The sequence below is a fragment of the Prionailurus bengalensis genome, chromosome D4 (genome assembly GCF_016509475.1).
Source record: "Prionailurus bengalensis isolate Pbe53 chromosome D4, Fcat_Pben_1.1_paternal_pri, whole genome shotgun sequence".
NCBI classification, from domain to species: Eukaryota; Metazoa; Chordata; class Mammalia; order Carnivora; family Felidae; genus Prionailurus; species Prionailurus bengalensis.
In genome coordinates, this window is record NC_057359.1 from 80,488,221 (window position 1) to 80,506,990 (window position 18,770).

At 42.9% G+C, this 18,770-nt stretch overlaps 1 protein-coding gene across 10 annotated transcripts in view; it reads left to right on the top strand.

Annotated features, from left to right (window-relative positions):
• CNTRL (centriolin) overlaps positions 1-18,770 on the top strand; it is an 83,710-nt gene that overhangs the window by 55,320 nt on the left and 9,620 nt on the right. For all 10 annotated transcript variants that reach the window (XM_043565440.1, XM_043565447.1, XM_043565445.1 and 7 more), the window contains 14 exons: positions 175-323; positions 1,991-2,180; positions 3,224-3,537; positions 5,035-5,240; positions 7,466-7,658; positions 10,111-10,241; positions 10,382-10,522; positions 10,624-10,750; positions 11,786-11,950; positions 12,692-12,851; positions 13,978-14,093; positions 14,176-14,393; positions 17,158-17,315; positions 18,343-18,416. In XM_043565440.1, coding sequence (XP_043421375.1) covers positions 175-323; positions 1,991-2,180; positions 3,224-3,537; positions 5,035-5,240; positions 7,466-7,658; positions 10,111-10,241; positions 10,382-10,522; positions 10,624-10,750; positions 11,786-11,950; positions 12,692-12,851; positions 13,978-14,093; positions 14,176-14,393; positions 17,158-17,315; positions 18,343-18,416 — 2,342 coding nt within the window. The remainder of the gene's footprint in view (positions 1-174; positions 324-1,990; positions 2,181-3,223; positions 3,538-5,034; positions 5,241-7,465; positions 7,659-10,110; positions 10,242-10,381; positions 10,523-10,623; positions 10,751-11,785; positions 11,951-12,691; positions 12,852-13,977; positions 14,094-14,175; positions 14,394-17,157; positions 17,316-18,342; positions 18,417-18,770) is intronic.

An 18,770-nucleotide genomic window follows, 5' to 3' on the forward strand; every position in this document is an offset into this window, starting at 1 on the left:
AAGGGTATGTCTATCCTCTTTAAGTGTTAGCAAAAACTTATTACCATGGGAGAGGCTGCAAAGTCAACTTTGAGGAGCCAAAGTCATTGGCGGTCATGGAATCACTTGTGTAGGTTGAGAGGAGGGAAGTACATGATTTCATGCCCAACTTCACAGAATGGCTTTCCTTTGCAGGTAACAAAGGAAGCTTTGAAAATGTTTTGGAAGAAATTGCTGAACTTCGACGTGAAGTTTCTCATCAGAATGATTACATCAGCAGCATGGCAGATCCTTTCAGAAGACGAGGCTACTGGTACTTTATGCCACCACCATCATCATCAAAAGTAGGAAGTCTGTGATGCTGGGAATGTGTACTGAATTTTCTTGAAGGAAGTGTGACCATGTTCTCTTCCCCTAGTTTGTGAGCAGATGTCAAGAACAATATGTCTAGACTAAGCCATGCATTGAGGTTCTTAAGTGTGTTTGATACGTGAGATGAAAATAGGACCTTCTCAAGGAATATTGCCATTGCCCATTGATGCTCCGGTGGTATGTTGTGGGTCCCTGATAGCAGATCCTGCAAGGGGATAAGGTGACTTGAGCCCAGAGAGCCTGTTGGAAATGGGTATAGAACGATGTAGAGGCTGATAGAGAACTGAGCACCTGGATTTTATTTGATTTAAACCAGCATTTCATTCTGTATTTGCTGAAATCTAGGTCAGGTACTAGATGGGGCGGGCACCATGAGGAATGGTCAAGCCCTTGCTCTCAAAGGCTCATGCACTGGTGGGGAGACAGGGACACCAGGGCAGTTACAAACAGGGGCATGCATGTGACAACAGACTTGACCTGTGTGCTCTATTACACAGAAGTGTTAGGGATTCCTCTCATTGAGGAGGTTCAGGAAGGAAGGCTTCACACAAAGCCATGAAGTCAGCACTTAGCTGTCAAGGGATGGGCTTTTAGGAGGGAAGAGATGTGTGGAAGGGGAGAGTTGCTTTAGCTATGGTGAGTGGTCTTGTGGGGCTGGAGGATTGGCTGGCAATGGTGAAAGGTGAGTCTGGAAAAGTAGTTTGGGCTCATGTTTTTTGCATAGGGGCTCAAAATGTCTCGCACTGACTTGTGGAGGCCTCAGGGATTTAGGACATGTATAATATAATCAGAGCTGTAGTTTAAGGACAATAACTGGGCTGAGTGTGGAGGCCTGATTTGCGGTGGATAAACTCGGGGAGGAGGGAGCGGGGTGCTGTTTGAACTCATTCCGTGAGGGACAGAAGCTGGGGCTAGAGCAGTAGAGCTGGAGGAGAAGAGGTGTCACTGAGAGGGTGTTCAGGAAACAAACTGGCCAGGGCATGGGTCTTGAACGTGGGACGTGAGGAGAGAACGGTAAGCAGCCTGCATCCAGAGCAGAGGGACTGGGTGACATCCTGCTACGATCAGCTGACAGGCAACCGTCAAGGAGAAGTAAGTGGCTATGACCAGTTAGGATCCAGCACTGCGTAGAGTCAACCAGAGTCTACGTCTAAACCTGCTTGACAACCAGGGCTGGAGGTGGAAGCTGTGTAGATATTCGACATTGTAACATTGTAAGGCCAAGCTGGGCAAGGGTTCGAAAGGTAGACCTACTTATGACTGGGAAGGAGGGAGAGTTAGGAGAGTAGAGCTTTTCAACCATGCCAGGCTCCCAGGATAGTAAGAGACTGATCTCCCAAATGGCCTTGAAAATTCACTTGTTTCCTTTGCCTTCATCTGTGGGCCATCAAGGACAAGGCAAAAGAGGAGAAACCACAAGGAAAGAGGAGTACTGGAGAAGAGAGGCTGACACTCAGGCAGTTTACCTGACTGTGTAATCATGTCTCACTTCTCTCTGTGAAAAATGAGAATTGTGATCTGTGGAAAGAAACCAGTTCATTCTCAACTTTGCCACATCTCAACTTTGTTCTAGACTTTGGCATTTCTCCAACTCAGCCTTTTCATTTCTAATAGTGGGCTTTGCTGTCATTTATTTCAGGTTTCCAGCTATAGTTCCCAGGCCACCAAAGACTCTGGTGTAGGCCTAAAGTACACAGCTTCAACTCCTGTTAGAAAACCATGTCGCGGATGGCAGGATGGAAAGGAGGAGAGTGGGCCTCCACCTGTCTCAGGATACTGGGTTTATTCTCCCATCAGGAGTGGGTTACATAAATCGTTTTCAAATAGAGGTAAGTTAAATCACATAAGGGAAGTTGCATTTCTTTTATTGGTTTCCTGAAATCCATAAGACTGAGTCCAGGCTCCTTAGCTTGGTCTGCAAGGCCCTCTGCTGTGATCTTGGCCAGTGACCTCCTGTCTCACCTCCCATCACTGTTCTGCACATCAGTCCTACCCAGTTGCCTAAGATAGTCACAGCGTGCCATGTTCCTCCAGCCTCCATGCTTTAAACCCTCTCTTTAGGATGTCCTTCTCCTTCCTCTTCCAAACCTACTGCTGCTCGACTTTCAGCAAGACTCAGGCCCTCAAACACCACTCCTTTAGGGAGACTTCCTCCATCTTGCCTTACCTAGGCACACTGAGCGGCTTTTTCACCTGTGCTCCTGGAGCATGGCAGGTGCGTACATCCTTGTATCATGACATTGATTAGCTTGACTAAAATGAAATGTTCTAGGTCCATCTTCAAAAGCTCCAGGAGGAAGAGTCAATCAGACTTGGGGTAAATCCTCGCTCTTTGACCAAGCAGCCGTGTGATCCTAGGCAAATTATCTAGCTGCTCTTAGACTGTGAAGCCATAAAATGGGAATGTCCCCTTCTGAGAATTTCTTTATTCAAGAGCTACTTATTGAGTGCCTGCTGTGTGCTAGGTTGTGTGTCATCCGTGATAGACAAACATAGACCTGCTTATAGGGGAGGCAAGTAAGGAAGCCAGCACCTTGGAGAGTGCCGTGCATCATGGCACCCGTAGACACTGCGAGCCTTGGTGTCTCAGCACACATCTCCGCTTCTCTGTCTTTATGCAGCCTGAGGCAGACACCCAAATGGTTGCCGAATAAATGAATGAATAAAGACAGAAAAAAGCAACTCAACACATAGGCATAAGAAGCACTCAAGTATCAGCCTCTGAAAATAATACGAATCCCTATTTTGACCTTTTCACAGAATTTTACTCCCAGTTCTTGGGGATCTTGTCCTAAATGCTCCTATTCTCTACTAAACTTGTTTACCCAATAAGCCATGTGGGTAAAATACTCTTCTGTTTATTTCTGTCAAGATGCAGACAGTGGAGGAGATAGTCAGGAAGAGAGTGAGCTGGATGACCACGAGGAACGCCCATTCGTGCCTCCTTCTGGATACATGATGTACACTGTGTTTCCCGATGGTTCTCCTGTTCCCCAGGGCATGGCCCTGTACGCACCACCTCCTCCTCTGCCCAACAACAGCCAGCCTCTCAGCCCTGGCACTGTTGTTTATGGCCCACCTCCTGCTGGAGCCCCCATCGTGTATGGGCCTCCACCCCCCAACTTCTCTGTCCCCCTCATCCCTGTGGGGGTGCTGCATTGCAACGTCCCGGAACACCATAACTTGGTAAGTGGAGAGACATGAGACCCCCGTCTACCCCGCTACCATGGGAGACTGAATAAGGTTGTGTATGTGATGATTTGACCTACTTATGAAGGGGTTATGTCCCAAAGTATATTCGTAAAGTTGATGTTTAGAATGGAGCAAGCGTTCTCTTACTAAAATATCCTTCTGGATGGGAGTTACAGCACCAGGCCAGACCACAAGATTGGTTTAACCACTTTATAGCAAAAATACTTTCAGTCCAGAAATTAACCATTTTTGGAGAGCTTATTGTATATTTTTCTATTGACAAGTATGATACTAATGTGTACATACAGGAGTGTTCACGTAGTGGGGCCTGTACTTGTACACGCATGTGTGTGTGTGTGTGCACGCATACACATGGATGTGCTTTGTGTATTCACACGTAGGAGCAGTATATAGCAAGGTTGTGATGGGGATTATCTCTGGGTGGTAAGATTCATGATTCTTTTTTTCTTTTCATAATTCTTATTGTGCACACATTTCATATTCTCTTTTTCCCACTTAACATTACAAACATTTCCCTGTGGTTTTACAGATGTTTTTAAGCAGTATTTTAATGATTGCATAACATTTCTCTATTTGTAGGCAGTGTAGTTGACTCAACTGTGTAAATTTTTAGTGTATTTCATATTCTTTTCTAAGGCTACATTTCAAGAAATGATTACTTCCTAATCACCAGCTTATTTTGTAAACTTATGGTTCTAAAGAATTAAAATGCATGACAAACTCCTCCTTCAAACTCAAGATGCCTAGAGCTCTTTCTGTTTTCCTTTTCCTCCCAGCAGGTTAAGAGGAAGACAAGGACTAGGACCCCTGAGTGCCGGGCAGTAGGTCAGACTAGTTGCAGAGGGCCTGTGTGTGCTCACGTGGTTGGAACGATAGTCCCTCCCGTTGCCCTGCAGTGTCTCAGCGCATGTGTGTTTACGGCAGCGCCGTCAGCTCGGCCTGTCATCACCTCTCGGGCTGGTTCCTTTACCCACCAGCCATCCCCAGCTGTTCTGTAGTTTCTCACATGCCCTCTTATACCTCCGTGCATTAGCACGTGTTATTTCTTCAGGTTAGGTCTTCCCCATTTCACGTATTCTTCAAAACCCAGGCAAAACCCTCTCCCTCTGGGCAGCCTTCCAGGAAACTCCCCTCCCTATGCCTAGAGAGAGACCCCTGTGTCCGTCTCTTCTGCTACTTGCTGAACTCTGGAGGCAGAGATTATCCATAAGGGGTGCTTGGTGAATGTGTATCAACCGTAGTTGGACTGATGGAAAAATTAAAAGCTCTGTTAGTTCATCAGTTTCATCTGTGGCATGTGAAAAAATTGGCCTGACTTGATTTTTCGTTTTCATACTGAAGTCTAGAAGCTACCATCATTTTCACGTCATAGGTAGCACTTTAAGCACAGTCGATTGCAGCTTTTGGCAGGAAAGAAGAGAAACATCAAGTGATGTTTCTCAGTATTGCATTTTTTTTTTCTTTGTTCAGGAGAATGAAGTTTCTAGATTAGAAGACATCATGCAGCATTTAAAATCAGAGAAACAGGAGCAGTGCACGAGAGCATCCAAGCGGCAGTCGGTGAAAGAATTGGAAGAGCTGCATCGTAATATTGATGGTCTCTTGCAAGAGAAGAAAGACTTAGAGCATGAAGGAGAAGAATTACATGATACCATCCAGAAACATAAACAGCGAAAGTAACTATGATTATTAGCTATTTCACTTTTATAGTTCTGATAAACATGACATTGGCTTATTAAGGTAACCTGAATCGGTGTTGTCCAGTTGAACTTTCTGTGACCTTGGCAGTGCTGTCGATCCATGCCATCCGAAACGGTAATCACCGGCCACGTGTGCCGATTGAGCACTTGAAGTGTGGCTAATGGAACTGAGGAATAGAGTTTCATTTAAAGTTGTAGCCACAGGTGACTCCCAAGTTGCACAGGGCAAGTCCAAGTTCTCTTGGCCCGTAATCCAAATGAGCTCTTCTTGTGGCCCCTCTTGGAGAGTGGCATAACCCTCCGCCCTCCCCAGTTACTCTGGCTAAAAACAAGCCGGGTGTGTGCAGCTCGGCTTTCCTCGCTTTCCCAACCCTCCAGCTGGTCTCCGGGTCCTACAACTGTACACAAAGAGCTGTCAAACTGGTCCCCTTCTTTCACCTCCACCGCCCTGGCCTTTCATCATCTCCGCCCAGGTCGTCGTAATAGCTTCTACTCTGGCCTCCCGTGTCTAGGCTCTGTCTCCCTTCTACCCTGAACGTGGCTACAGATCCGAGCTAGCCACTCTCCCATGTGATTCAGTCCCGTCAGGATGCACACCACCCTCTGGATCTGAACCTGCCTGCCTGTCTTATCCTTCTCTCCTACACGCAGTGTTTGTTCAGGCCCTACCTGCTTTTCTGTGGTTTCCCCCAACACCACATTCTCCCCTGCCTCTCCACCTTTGCACATACTGTCCTAGCCCCAAATGGTTTCCCTGCCCCCTGCCTAACTCCACCCTGTCTATCCAGAGGAAGGTCAGAGATCCCCTTTTACACAAAGCCTTCCTCATCTCTGGCTCCCACAGTTCGGGTTGGCCACCTTGGGTATAGTACTGTTCACACCGTGTTGTAAGGAGCCCAGGAAGGCGGTGGCTGGGCCTCTTTGTGCCCCAGCATCTGGCATAGGGTCCGTTAATGAAGGCAGTATCTGCTGAGAGGGCCAGATGGGTGCAGTAGTTCAGGAGTTATGACGGTCCCCAGCTTTTGTCGTGTCAGCCAGACTGGCCCAGGCACCAGGGTTGCGGGGAGATTGGTGGAGATCCCAGGGGTGAGTGAGCTATGGTCTCTGCCTTCTAGGAGCACACCTGTGACTGGCCGGTAGACCTGGCAGGGAAAAGCCAGGGTCACACTGAGAGAAGAAGATGGGGAATAAATGTGTGAGCGTTTTGGGGCACCTGGGTGGCTCAGTCGGTTGGGCGTCCGACTTGGCTCAGGTCATGATCTCGCAGTTCGTGAGTTTGAGCCCCGTGTCGGGCTCTGTGCTGACAGCTCGGAGCCTGGAGCCAGCTTCAGATTCTGTGTCTCCCTCTCCCTCTCTGCTCCTCCCCCACTCACGCTTTGTCTCTCTCTCTCAAAAGTAAATAAAGCTTAAAAAGAAATTTTAAAAAATGTGTAAGCGTTTCAAGGATGGTTGCTTCTCTTACTTTTGTAGGCATATGGTGGGGAGAGGTTAAAGTGAGATTTTTTTGAGGGAGGATGGTAGGGCAGTGGGGTAACCACTTCTTTTCCTAGTTATAAAAGTAAAATAAATGCTTACTTTAAGGAGTTTGGATAACACGAAAATATCCGGAGAAAGGATATGTTTGCCTTCATTTAAAGAGAAACAACGTGTTAAATGTTGATGAATTTATTTTCATGTTTTCCTGTCATAGTTTCGTTTTCAAAGAATTTTGACATGTTAGCCTCGAGTTAGTGACTTCCATGTCTTGCTTTCTGATTTGTCAAATATCGTTACTATCATCGTATCATTGAACAGTAAATCACAAAATTAGGAAGTCTTTGGGATGGTTGGTGAGCTGCGACTAGCAAGATAGATTTAGGGGAATGGATGATTATTATGGTGGTGGTTGGCTTTCTTTTTATACCATAGGAGAATAGAAACGACAACATTGTCTTGACCCAAGTGCTGACAAAAAAAATAATAATCAAAAAAGATAAAACAGCTGCATCGTACTTTGTATGCATTGTGCACTTACTGTCAGCAGCGTACCGTGTTGAATAAAAGGATAAACCTAGACCTTGAACATGGTCAAATGTAAATGTCTCTTCCGGCCCTTCTCATATGAGAGTAGAAAATCATCGTACATCTTCTTATCAGACTACAAGTGTCTGTATTGTCTACATTTAAAGACTCTTAATATGCTTGTATAACGATTTTTTTAGAGACTTCCTTGATGGAAATGTCGAGAGTCTTATGAACGAACTAGAAATAGAGAAGTCACTCAAACACCATGAAGATATCGTGGATGAAATTGAGTGCATCGAGAAGACCCTTATGAAACGTCGAGCAGAACTCAGGGAAGCTGACCGGCTGCTGGCGGAGGCCGAAAGTGAACTTTCACGCACGAAGGAGAAAGTATGTTCTGCTGTGGTTTGGGGTGAGGCAGCTCACTGCCCGTGGCATGAAGGACTAGAAAGAAATCGTGATAAGAACATGGTCGCCCAAGGCGGACAGTTGGGTTCCAGGCTGCACGCTGCTAGTTAAGGAGCTGGGAGAATTCGGGCAAGCCACCTGACTCCCCAGCTTTGCTCCCCCTCAGCTATCAGTTCAGGCAAAGAATACTTAGGCTGTTCAGGAAGACTTAAAAGCTGCCGAAATCATTCCGTTCCTAACACACCCTACTTCCTAATCCTGTGTGTGTCTTTAAATTATTTGGGCTCTGATATCTCTCTGTATTAAATAGGTCAATGCTAGATTCATCTAAAAGCAACTGTGGATCTCAGAAGACTTCTTCCTGGTATTACTTCGTTCTCCAAGTTGATGATAGAAAATCAAGCATTTTTTGGTCTGAGGTAGTGTTCTTGTGACTACAATACAGAAAGAAATGGAGGAGGAAAAGGAGCCCCTACTCTGTTGGGCCCCTACTCTGACCACACATTGGCTATTTTATAAATACTGCTTCGTTAACCTTTCCTGGCAACTCTGTAAGATGGTGGTTAGCCCAGTTCACTGGTGGAGCTCAGAGAAGCTGGTAGCTGGCCCAGGGCCACACAGCTCAACTTCTGCCTCACCAAGAGAGCTTTTTTTTTTTTTAATGTTTTATTTATTTTTGAGAGAGAGACAGAGACCAAGCATGAGCAGGGGGAGGGGCAGAGAGAGAGAGAGAGAGAGCGAGATACAGAATCCGAAGCAGGTTCCAGGCTCTGAGTTGTCAGCACAGAGCCGGACCTAGGGCTCAAACCCACGAACCATGAGATCATAACCTGAGCTGAAGTTGGTCACTTAACCAACTGTGCCACCCAGGCACCCCACCCAAGAGCTTTCTTAGTTTGAGGAGAATTCCAGGGTAAAAAAGTCCCATACCCACATGGAGCATCTCAGAAACTATTTTTATGTTATTTCAACATGGATGGATTTAAATGAATAGAAATCTGTAACCCAGGAACTGAAACAAAGGATTTATTAAAGATATTCTGTGAGTGATGGCTTTAATAAGAATGGAAAAACATCCTGGTGTCTTTTCAGATGATCAACTGATCATGTTCCTTCTGTCACATGTTAGACGATTGTGAGATAACATAGGCGTGAGCAGGACTAGAGAAAACTTTATCACTGGTATATAAAAGAATATTGATACCAGTAGTAGGCAGAAATAGTAAGTGAACTGAGGCTAGTAAGCTCTTCCCCTTTTGTCCTCCCAAAATGATTCAGGGAGGCAGCTTGCTAAGGAGGAAGAGCGAGGGAGAAGGTGGTGCATTTTGTGAGAAAGATGCCAGACATGTTAAAACCTAACATAGAAAGAGATAGAAAACTACTTAGAAATGTGACTTTCTGAAGCACGTAGTGCGTTTTGTCCAGTGCTTTGCTGATGAAACTGACAGAAACCAGGGATCTGGAATGGAAGGAAGTGTGGTGAGCTATCTAGCTGTTTGGGAGCTCGCCAGCCTTCTTGCATCCATACGGGAGATGTACTGGACTAGTTTAACAAGCCTGGGACTTTGGTGCAGCTGCACAGCTTGAGTATTTGGCCCGAAGGGGAGTCACTGTTCAACGAAGTGCAAAGCAAGCACTATTTTTGGACCTTTGGTGGCATTGTCTTAAACCTCTTATTTTAGACAGAAAAAGGAAACCAAGTTGATTAAAAAAAAAAAAAAAAATCTGTTTTCGAAAAGAAAAAAAAAAAAGTAATCTCTTTTTGCCAAATCCTGTACAGGAGGAGTTTTAAGTACTTCGACAAAAGTACTTAATGTTTGTGTTTCTCAGACATTATTAATTCATCTTTAAATGAAGGAGGTTTTATTTAACACGATCGGATCTAGAGTACAGTAATAATCTCTGTGAAGGAGGCTCTGTTGGTAAAATCAGCTTGTTGTCACTTAATTGTGGAGATATTTTTAATTGAATAAGATAGCATAATAGTATACAGATTATTTTTAAGTAAAAGATCATTCACAGTGTCACCACCCTCAAGTGACTTTTTCTTTTTGCAGAGCCTTTCTGTCTTTGCAGACACAGATCTAATTGCACATAGTTGCCCTTAGAGTGCCATTTTAAATTTGTTTTTTTCAGCCAACATAATACCATTAACATTCTTCCATGTTGCTATATTGTCGTCTTAAAGGCTACACAGTACTCTATTGTGTTGATGCTTTATCACTTAATCTATCACTTGTCAAGTTGTATTTCAGTACACAATGAGCATTTTTGTGTAGTCATTTTTTTCACTACTGAATTCTCTTCTGAGAGTTGGAGAGTCAAAGTGAATGCACATTTTTATCAGTGTTTCTGTATGGCCTTGTCGATTTTCCTAAGAGGTGCAAAAAGAGTGTGGTAACTGAATCGCTTCTAATGACAGTGTCTTTTTTAGACAAAAGATGCCGTTGAGAAGTTCGCTGATGCCAAGAGAAATCTATTGCAAATCGAAAAAGATGCTGAGGAGTTAGAAAGGAGAGCCCAGGAAACTGCTGTTAACCTTGTCAAAGCTGACCAGCAGCTCAGGTAGGTGGAGTCCCTCTTGGCTATTGATGTATTCAGGGAGATCAACGACAAGTTGGGGGCTAAGGGAGTAGTAATCGCCTTAAGATAAATAATGCAGGCTAAGTCTAAGGGGCCTTGGAGAGTAAAGCAGTGTGTCGTAGATTACTCGAGGCTGACGCAAAGGGTTTGGAGCAGCACAAAATGGAGCAAGAAGAAACTTTGAAAGAAATAAACAAAGTTGTTGCAGCAAAAGACTCCGACTTCCAGTGCCTGAACAAGAAGAAGGAAGTACTGACCGGAGAGTAAGTACAGCCTCTGGGGGGCCCAAGGGGCTTGTGCTGGAAGACCGCTCTTGGGGTTCAGCCTTCCTTAAGATCTGCTCCAGTGCTGCTGGTGTTTGTAGGCTGCAGAAACTGCAGAAGGACATCGAGGCCGCACAACACAATGAGGATCACCACCTGCACGTCCTGAAAGAGTCAGAGACCCTCCTGAAGGCCAAGAAAGCTGAGCTGGAAAAGCTGAAAAGCCAGGTATGGCAACCGATGCCTTGGAAAAGCAGTTCATGCTGCTTTGAAACCTGCGTTTCTGTTACAATGATAAAAAGTAATACATGTTTGATTGTAGAAAAGACTGGAAAATACAAAATAAGATATAAAGCATAAATGAGGCTCTGTATCCTAGTGATTAAGAGTAGAGTCCAACCCAAATTTGAATCGCAACTCAGTAGAATAAATAGAATATATTACTGAGTAAAAGAAGTGGGTCTAAAAATGGGATACACCCCTCAGTTGGCTGAGTGTCCGACTTTGGCTCAGGTCATGATCTTGCGGTTTGTGAGTTCCAGCCCCATGTCGGGCTCTGTGCTGACAGCGTGGAGCCCAGAGCCTCCTTCGGATTCTGTGTCTTCCTCTCTCTCTGCCCCTCCCCTGCTCACGCTCTGTATCTCTCTCATAAATCTAAATAAACACTAAAAAAAAAAAAAAAAAAAGTTTTTTAATAAAAAAAAACCAAACAGGATGCACCCTAAGATCATTTATGCTAAATGTGTTTATGAACACTCGTGCTTATATTTTTGGTCTGTATCAAAGCACAAAAGCAGTCATCTGATAAGGGGAGATAAATATTTTCTATTTTCTTCCTTTTGCACATCTGCATTTTCTGTTTTTTATATAAAATGTGTACCATTCTTAAAGTTGACATTTTTAAATTTACAAAATGAATAAATTTAAAAAATCCCTGCCTGACTTCCATTGCCAAGGTAATGGAATAAGGTATATAGACACACAAGTATTTTGAAAACCATAACCTGAGGGATATTCCTTATTATCATCTTGTTGTTTTTGCTATGATTTGATGGATATGCTTTCATGTATGCGAACTCAAGATCTTTATTAGGCATTTCATGCCTGTACCCCCAGCCTGGCCCTCCTGACTCCTGCAGCTGGGATAATTACAATTAGGCTAGCCCCTGATTTCCCCACTACCGTTAGCTGGACTGAATATTCTCCATCACAGCAAGCACGAAGGTTGTCAAGCTTTGCATTCTTCCCTTTTCTTGAACGCAGGTATCCGATCAGCAGCAAGAACTGGCCGTCTTGGACAGGGAGTTAGGGCATAAAAAAGAAGAGCTGCGTCTACTCCAGGGAAGCATGGTCCAGGCCAAAGCTGACCTCCAGGAGGCGCTGAGACTGGGAGAAACCGAAGTAACTGAGAAGTGCAATCATATTAGGGTGTGTTCTTTACTAGTTTTCTTAAGAATCCAAGGGTGATGTTCTAGGTTTATCTTAACATATTTTAATTAGTTTTCTCTCCAAATGCAGCTCTAAATTCCTGAATCGTGAACCCTCTGTAACATCAGTTTGACGTACTGTTCTGTATCCAGGCTGTGGCTGCATGGATAGCTCTCCCGTAGTATTTTCTGGACATACCCAAGGTTCTCGGCCTCTGTGCCTTTCTCATACCATTTCTTCTCCAGGAATTTCCTTTTTGGGAATGTCCACATCCTAGCCATTTTTCCTGGTTCAGCTGCATGCCACTAAGTTGACTTTCCTGACTTTTCCTTTACCTTGGAAGGAATTTCTCTCTTCTGAGTTTGGAGGCACTCTGCAGGTTTCCTAGGGCATCAGAGCCTTTCATGACCATGTTTATGCTCCTTGCTGATTTCCCCCAAGGTGCTCAGCCTCTTGAGCCTCAGTTTCTTTCTATAACACATTGCCTTGCACATAGTAAGTACTGTTTATGCATTTTAAATGAAGATGATATGTGACTTCCTTACTTCCGTTATACAGAAATATGTTAGTGGAAAATAAAATACAGTGCTGTTCTTGACATAAAAGGCAAAATTGAACTTGTTTCCAAACTGGAGTTTTTGTGAAATGAGATAGTTAATAACAAAACTGTTCTCAGTATAATTTCCATTCATAATTTTGTGGAGGGGAGTTGACTTTTTTTTTTTTTTTTTTTTGGCACAGGAAGTAAAATCTCTTCTGGAAGAACTGAGTTTTCAGAAAGGAGAACTCAATGTCCAGATTAGTGAAAAAAAAACTCAACTTGCACTCATAAAGCAGGAAATTGAAAAAGAGGAAGAAAATCTTCAGGTAGTTTTAGGGCAGATGTCTAAACATAAAACTGGTAAGTTTAAAGGAAAACAATCATATAAAGTCAGAGTTTGGAAAAGTGTTTTTTCCAGATCACAGGAAAAATATGAATAGTGAAATAAACTTCTTTTAAAGATATGAAGGAAAGCAGTATGATAAAAGGAATACAATATTTTTTGTCATTCAAATCGATAAAGTTTATTTAAAAGCTAAATAGTCCTGATCATTGCTGACCAGAGCATGGGGAAGGAAGAGCACTTATAGGCTGTTGATAGAAAAATAAATTGGACCAACCCCCCAGTGTTTCAGGACTGAGAATTCATACCTGTTAAACCATTTAGCTCAGTTCTAGTTTCTGAGGGCAAGCATTCATGCACGTTGCAGCAATATTGGATTTATTTATTTCTTTATGTAGTGAGTAAGTATTTCCTTGCTTCACAAATTAAGCTGGCTGAGTTGACTACTTACAGCAAAATTTATAATGACAAAATTTGGAACCTTGACCAATTTAAAAGCTATATTTCAAACATTGAAGGGCATGCAAAAATGCCGATGGGAAGACTGAAAAAATAGATAAAAACTGAATATAGAGTGGAGTCCCAAGTTACTTTGAATATCTGTGTGGTACGTGTGCGTGCGTGTGTGCACGCTCCTGGAAGGACATGCGTCAGGATGCTGTCGTCGTAGTGATCATATTTGGATAGTGGGATAATGATGGGTTTTCTTTTTTTTTTTTTTTTCTTTTTACTCTTTTCTTGAAATTTTCTATGGTCACCAAATATTTTTTTTAATCAGAAAAAAGTTAATACTTAAAAATCTATATTTTAAAATATAAAAAATTATTATCTGAATCTCAACTTACATATTTTGAAGTTTTTCCTATTTTTTTTTTAAATTCATTTAGATGGAGCACTGGCTCGTAGAACTAGATCTTTGTTATGTTTTGGGGTTAAAATTTTTAAACAAAATTTAACAAATTAATGTTTAACAAGATTTTAAAGAATTTTTTTAAGTTAAAATACAGTTAGCTCCAGTAATTCACACAACAGATATGTTTTGATGACCTATTGTTTCTTGTATCCATAGCACTATTTTCTGTTTCAGTTTGTAAGTGCTGTGAACTTCATTTAACAGCATGGACCACGTTCTGTTCCTCTTAGAACTAAAGAATATTCTGGACATGTTGCAACTTGAAAGCAAGGAGCTGCAAGGTTTGAAGCTACAACATGAGCAAAAGTTGTCCGAGTTAGAGAAGACTCAGGTCGAAGTGCTGGAGGTAATAAACAAAGCCGTTTTACCCCTAGCCAACTGCAATCTTCCTCGGTGGGCACATGTGAGTCCCCTTTTATCTGACTTAGGAGAGACTGGAGTTAGAGAATCTGCAGCAGACAGCCCTGCAACAGAAAGGGGAAATTGAGTGGCAGAAGCAGGTCCTCGAGAGGGACAGACGGGAAATAGAGCGGATAACTGCCGAGACCCGAGTGCTACAGTCGTGTGTTGAGTCTTTGAGCAAAGAAAAGGAAGATCTCGAAGAAAAATGTGACAGCTGGGAAGAGAAGTTGGCACAGAGCAAACGGTAAGAGCAAAAACCAGTAAGCTTGCAAGATCTCTTCTTCAAGGCTGAAGCATAATAAACACTATTTTAAAAAGAGTGGAAAATAGAGAAAAGGAAAAAAAAATACCCCACGAACTCAGTGTCACAATACAATTCATCAATACCATTTCTGGGGGAATTTCCTTTTAGGCTTTTTTCCCCCAAAGCACTTTTTTAAATAACCTGTTGTGTGTGTGTTTAAGGAAAATAATGGATGCTGGAAGATATAAATAAATGGAGAGAGATACCTGTTTGTGGGTAGAAAGACAGTATAGTTAAGATTCCATTCTCCTCAAATTGATGTTTAGATTCAAAATAATCAAATTTGCAACATGCTTTTAAAATAGAAATTGAGAGTCTGCTTCTGAAATTCGTGTGGAAATGCAAAGATTGGAGGTAGAATAGAATCTAAAACTTTTTCGATATGACACCAAAACTTTGAAAAAGAACAAATGTTCAGAGCTTAACACTGCCCTATTTCAAGACCCCACATACAGCTGTGGTGACCAAAATACTGTCGTACTGGTAGAAAGATAGACAAAGCAGTCCGTGGAACAGAACAGAAAGTCCAGAAGTAAACGCACGAATGTGTGGACAACCAATTTTGACTAAGATGCAAAGGCATCATCTTCAGTAGAGAAAAGGCAGACTTTTCAAAAACTGTTGCTGAACCAATTGTATATCCAAAACCCCAAAAATGAACCTCAGTCCACACCCATGCTATAAATAGAAATTATCCCCGAAAGGACCATAAATATCAATGTGAAACCTAAATATAAAACTTTTAGGAGAACACAGGGAAAACACCTTGGTGACCTCGGGTTAGGCAGGATTTCCTAGATGTGACCCCAAAAGCATGATCCGTAAAAGAATAAATTGGTAAAATTGGGCTTCATCAGAATTTGAAACTTCTCCTCAAAAGACACTGTTAAGACAATGAAAAGACCTGTCCCAGCCTGGGAGATGAACCTTTGCAACATGTATTCGATAAAGGAGTTGTACTCAGGGCCGCCTTCGGGGCTCAGGCCAGTAAGCGTCCGACTCTTGATTTCAGCTCAGGCCATGATCTCAGGGTTCGTGAGTTCCAACCCCGCATCTCACTTCACCCTGGCAGTGCAGAGCCTGCTTAGAATTCTCTCTCTCTCTCCCTCTCTCTCCGCACCTGCTTGCGCGCACTTGTTCTGTTTCAAAAAAAAAAAAAACACCAAACTTAAAAAAAACCCTTTCCTCTTAAAAAAAAAAAAGTACTTGTACCCAGAACGTATATCTTAAAGAGCTGTAATTAGAAAACGAACAACCCAGTTTTTTTAAAGGGGCAAAAGACTTGAAAAGACATTTTACTTAAGATGAATGGGTGGCAAATAAACACATAAAAAGATGCTCAACATCATTAACCATTAGGAAAGTCCAAATTCTTAAAGTTTTATTTATTTTGAGAGAGAGAGCAAGCGAGCTTGTGCACAAGCGGGGGAGGGGCAGAGAGAAGGAGAGACAGAATCCCAAGCAGGCTCCGCACCATCAGCGCAGAGCCTGATGTGGATCTCAAACTCATAAACTGTGACATCATGACCTGAGCTGAGATCAAGAGTCGGGGGGTGCCTGGGTGATTCAGTCGGTGCAACGTCCAACTCCTGAATTTATGAGTTCATAAAACTCATGAGTTTGAACCCCGCATCGGCTCTGGGCTGTGAGTACAGAGTCTGCTTGGGATTTGTGCTCTCTCTCTCTCTCTCTCTCTCTCTCTCTCTCTCTCTCTCTCCCTTCCCTGAGTGTGCTGTCCCTCTTTCTCTGTCTCAAAATAAATACATAAACAAAAAAAGAAAAATTAAAAAAAAAGACGCTTAACCAACTGCACCACGCAGGCCCCGCAGAAAATGCAAATTAAAACCACAATGAGATATCATTACACACCTATTAGAAGGGCTAAAATTAAACACTGACCATACCAAATGTTCACGTATGAATTTTCATACATAGTTGCTGGGAGTGTAAATTGTTAGGGCACTTCGGAGCATGGTTTGGCAGTTATTTTGGAAACTAACACCTACCGGAAGAGCTAGCCATTCCACTCCTAGGTTGTTCTTCAGAAGTGAAAGTGTACGTTTATACAAAGAATGGCAGGCATTGATGTTCATGGCAGCTTTATTTGCAACAGCCCAAACCTGGAAACAACCTAAAAGTCCCATCAGCTGGTGAATGCATAGACCGATTCCAGTATACCCATCCCTTGGAATACCATGTAGCAATGGAAAGGGAATGCGGTGTTGCTTACACACAACGACATGAATGACTCAAAGTGACTACGCTCAGGGGGAGAAGCCAGACAAAAGTGAGCCCCTACTGTAGGACTCCATTTACGTAAAAGAAGTTATGCTCATGCCCGTCTGTCTTTTGGACAAATCCTATTACATACACAATCGTGTTTCCTGCTTTCTCGCTGATGAGAAGCTAGCGATCTGTTTTAATCGCCAGACTTTTGGAATTCTGAGTGCTGTCCATGTTTTTATCCCTGGTGTTTATAAAGCTTCAGTTTAGAGAGTCCCTTTTCCAAAAATCTCCTGTTTGGAAAGCGGAAAACAAGACATCTTTTGAAAAGGAGTTGAAGAGCCTTTGGTTTTGTTAAGATTTATGATCATTCGTAGTCCGTAACTACCCCGTGAGGGCAGAACACTCTTCCTCGGTTGTGTCTTGTGCGTGCTTGAACATTTTACGCTTCATAGTCTGACTTACTCTGCTTGGACGGTAGGGTTTTGGCAGCTGCAGAAGACAATAGCAAAATGGAGCAGGCAAACTTAGAGAAGCTGGAATCAGATGTCAGAAACTTGCAGCAGGGGCTGGACCGACTGCACAGAGAGAAGCTCTCACTGCACAAAGACATGGCAGCCACACAGCAGCAGCTCCGAGGTAGGCGGCCACATGGTGGGAGAGACGAGGCTCTTTCCTGCTCTGGCTGCTGCTTTTCATTGTCTGCTTTTCTTATTCTAGAAATAACTCCTTGCTAATGGGCATGGGGTTTATTTTAGAAGTGACAAAAATGTTCTAAAATAGATGGTGGTGGTGTTTGCACGACTCCGTGAATGTACTTGAAGCCACTGAATTGCATAAACAGGTGAAAGGCGTGGTGTGTGGATTCTGTCTCAATAGAGCCGCTTAAAAAATTAGTTGATGTTCCTTAAAGAACAATTTAAAAACATAGGTAAAAAAAATGAAATAAACACCCTCAGAGGGAATTCCTGTTGACAGGTTGGTGAATATCTTTCCAGATTTTTTCCTTGGGCTGTGGGTGTGTGATTAAAAAAAAAAAATGCAGATAATGCCTTTATTACCAAATCTTTGTAAATATTCCTGATTAGGAGAAGTTACTAAGTAATCCTGGCTAACAACATGCTTGTTAAGCACTTACTCTTAGACGTGATGCAGTTATTTGATATGCATTTTTTTCATTTAATCCTGGTAACATTTTTGTGAGACAGAAACTATTTCACCCATTTATAGATGAGGAAAGCTTAGTTTCCTTGTGACTTAACTCAAGTGAGAAGTGGCTTACAGCTAGTAAGTGACAAAGCCAGTATAGATATAAAACCTGTTCCCAAATTGTCTCCCTTTAAGGGTGTATCAAATTTACATTTCTGTCCACATTGTAGAAGGTACTCATTTCCGAGCCATGCGCGTCATCAGTGCTAGGCATTGTCTAGAAACTGTTTTTATTGTGAGGTTTCGAACACGTAAGTCTTTACAGACCTGAGCGCCATGCCCAGGTGTATGTGCCGCACATGTCACTCTTTCTTCTGACCTTTTAGTAAGATGACACGGTATAAGCCATACATTTAACAGGTAAGTTTATGTTCACCTCCACTTTCTTTGGGGGGCCAATGGGGATTTGGAAAATGCATACGAATGTATTCGTTTTATGTAAATATTATTTCTATAGAGAAACAAGAAGCAGTAAACTCACTACAGAAAGAACTAGCTGATGTCCAAGACCATCTGAACCTAGCCAAACAGGTAAGCTCCGTAACAAATGCGATCTTCTAGTAGTGTCCTGAAGGCATGCAGACCACTGGTTCAAATAACAAACAAATCAAGTAGGTTGGTTCCTTGTCACGCCAGCAGGTCCCAGCGGGCCTTCATATAACAAAGACATACATACACACACCTTTTGGTGCAGAGCAGTGATTTTCTCATTTATTTTAAGTTTCACTCAAAGGTCATAAGTAAGGTGGGAAGCTAGACCAGAGCCCAACCCTTCAGCAGCCCCTCTGGGGGCTTTAGGCACCAGATGGACCATCTCTTATCCATGACACAGACAAGGCCCCCAAAGGCTGGGCTTAGACGCGGTCATTCATTGAGCTGCACGGT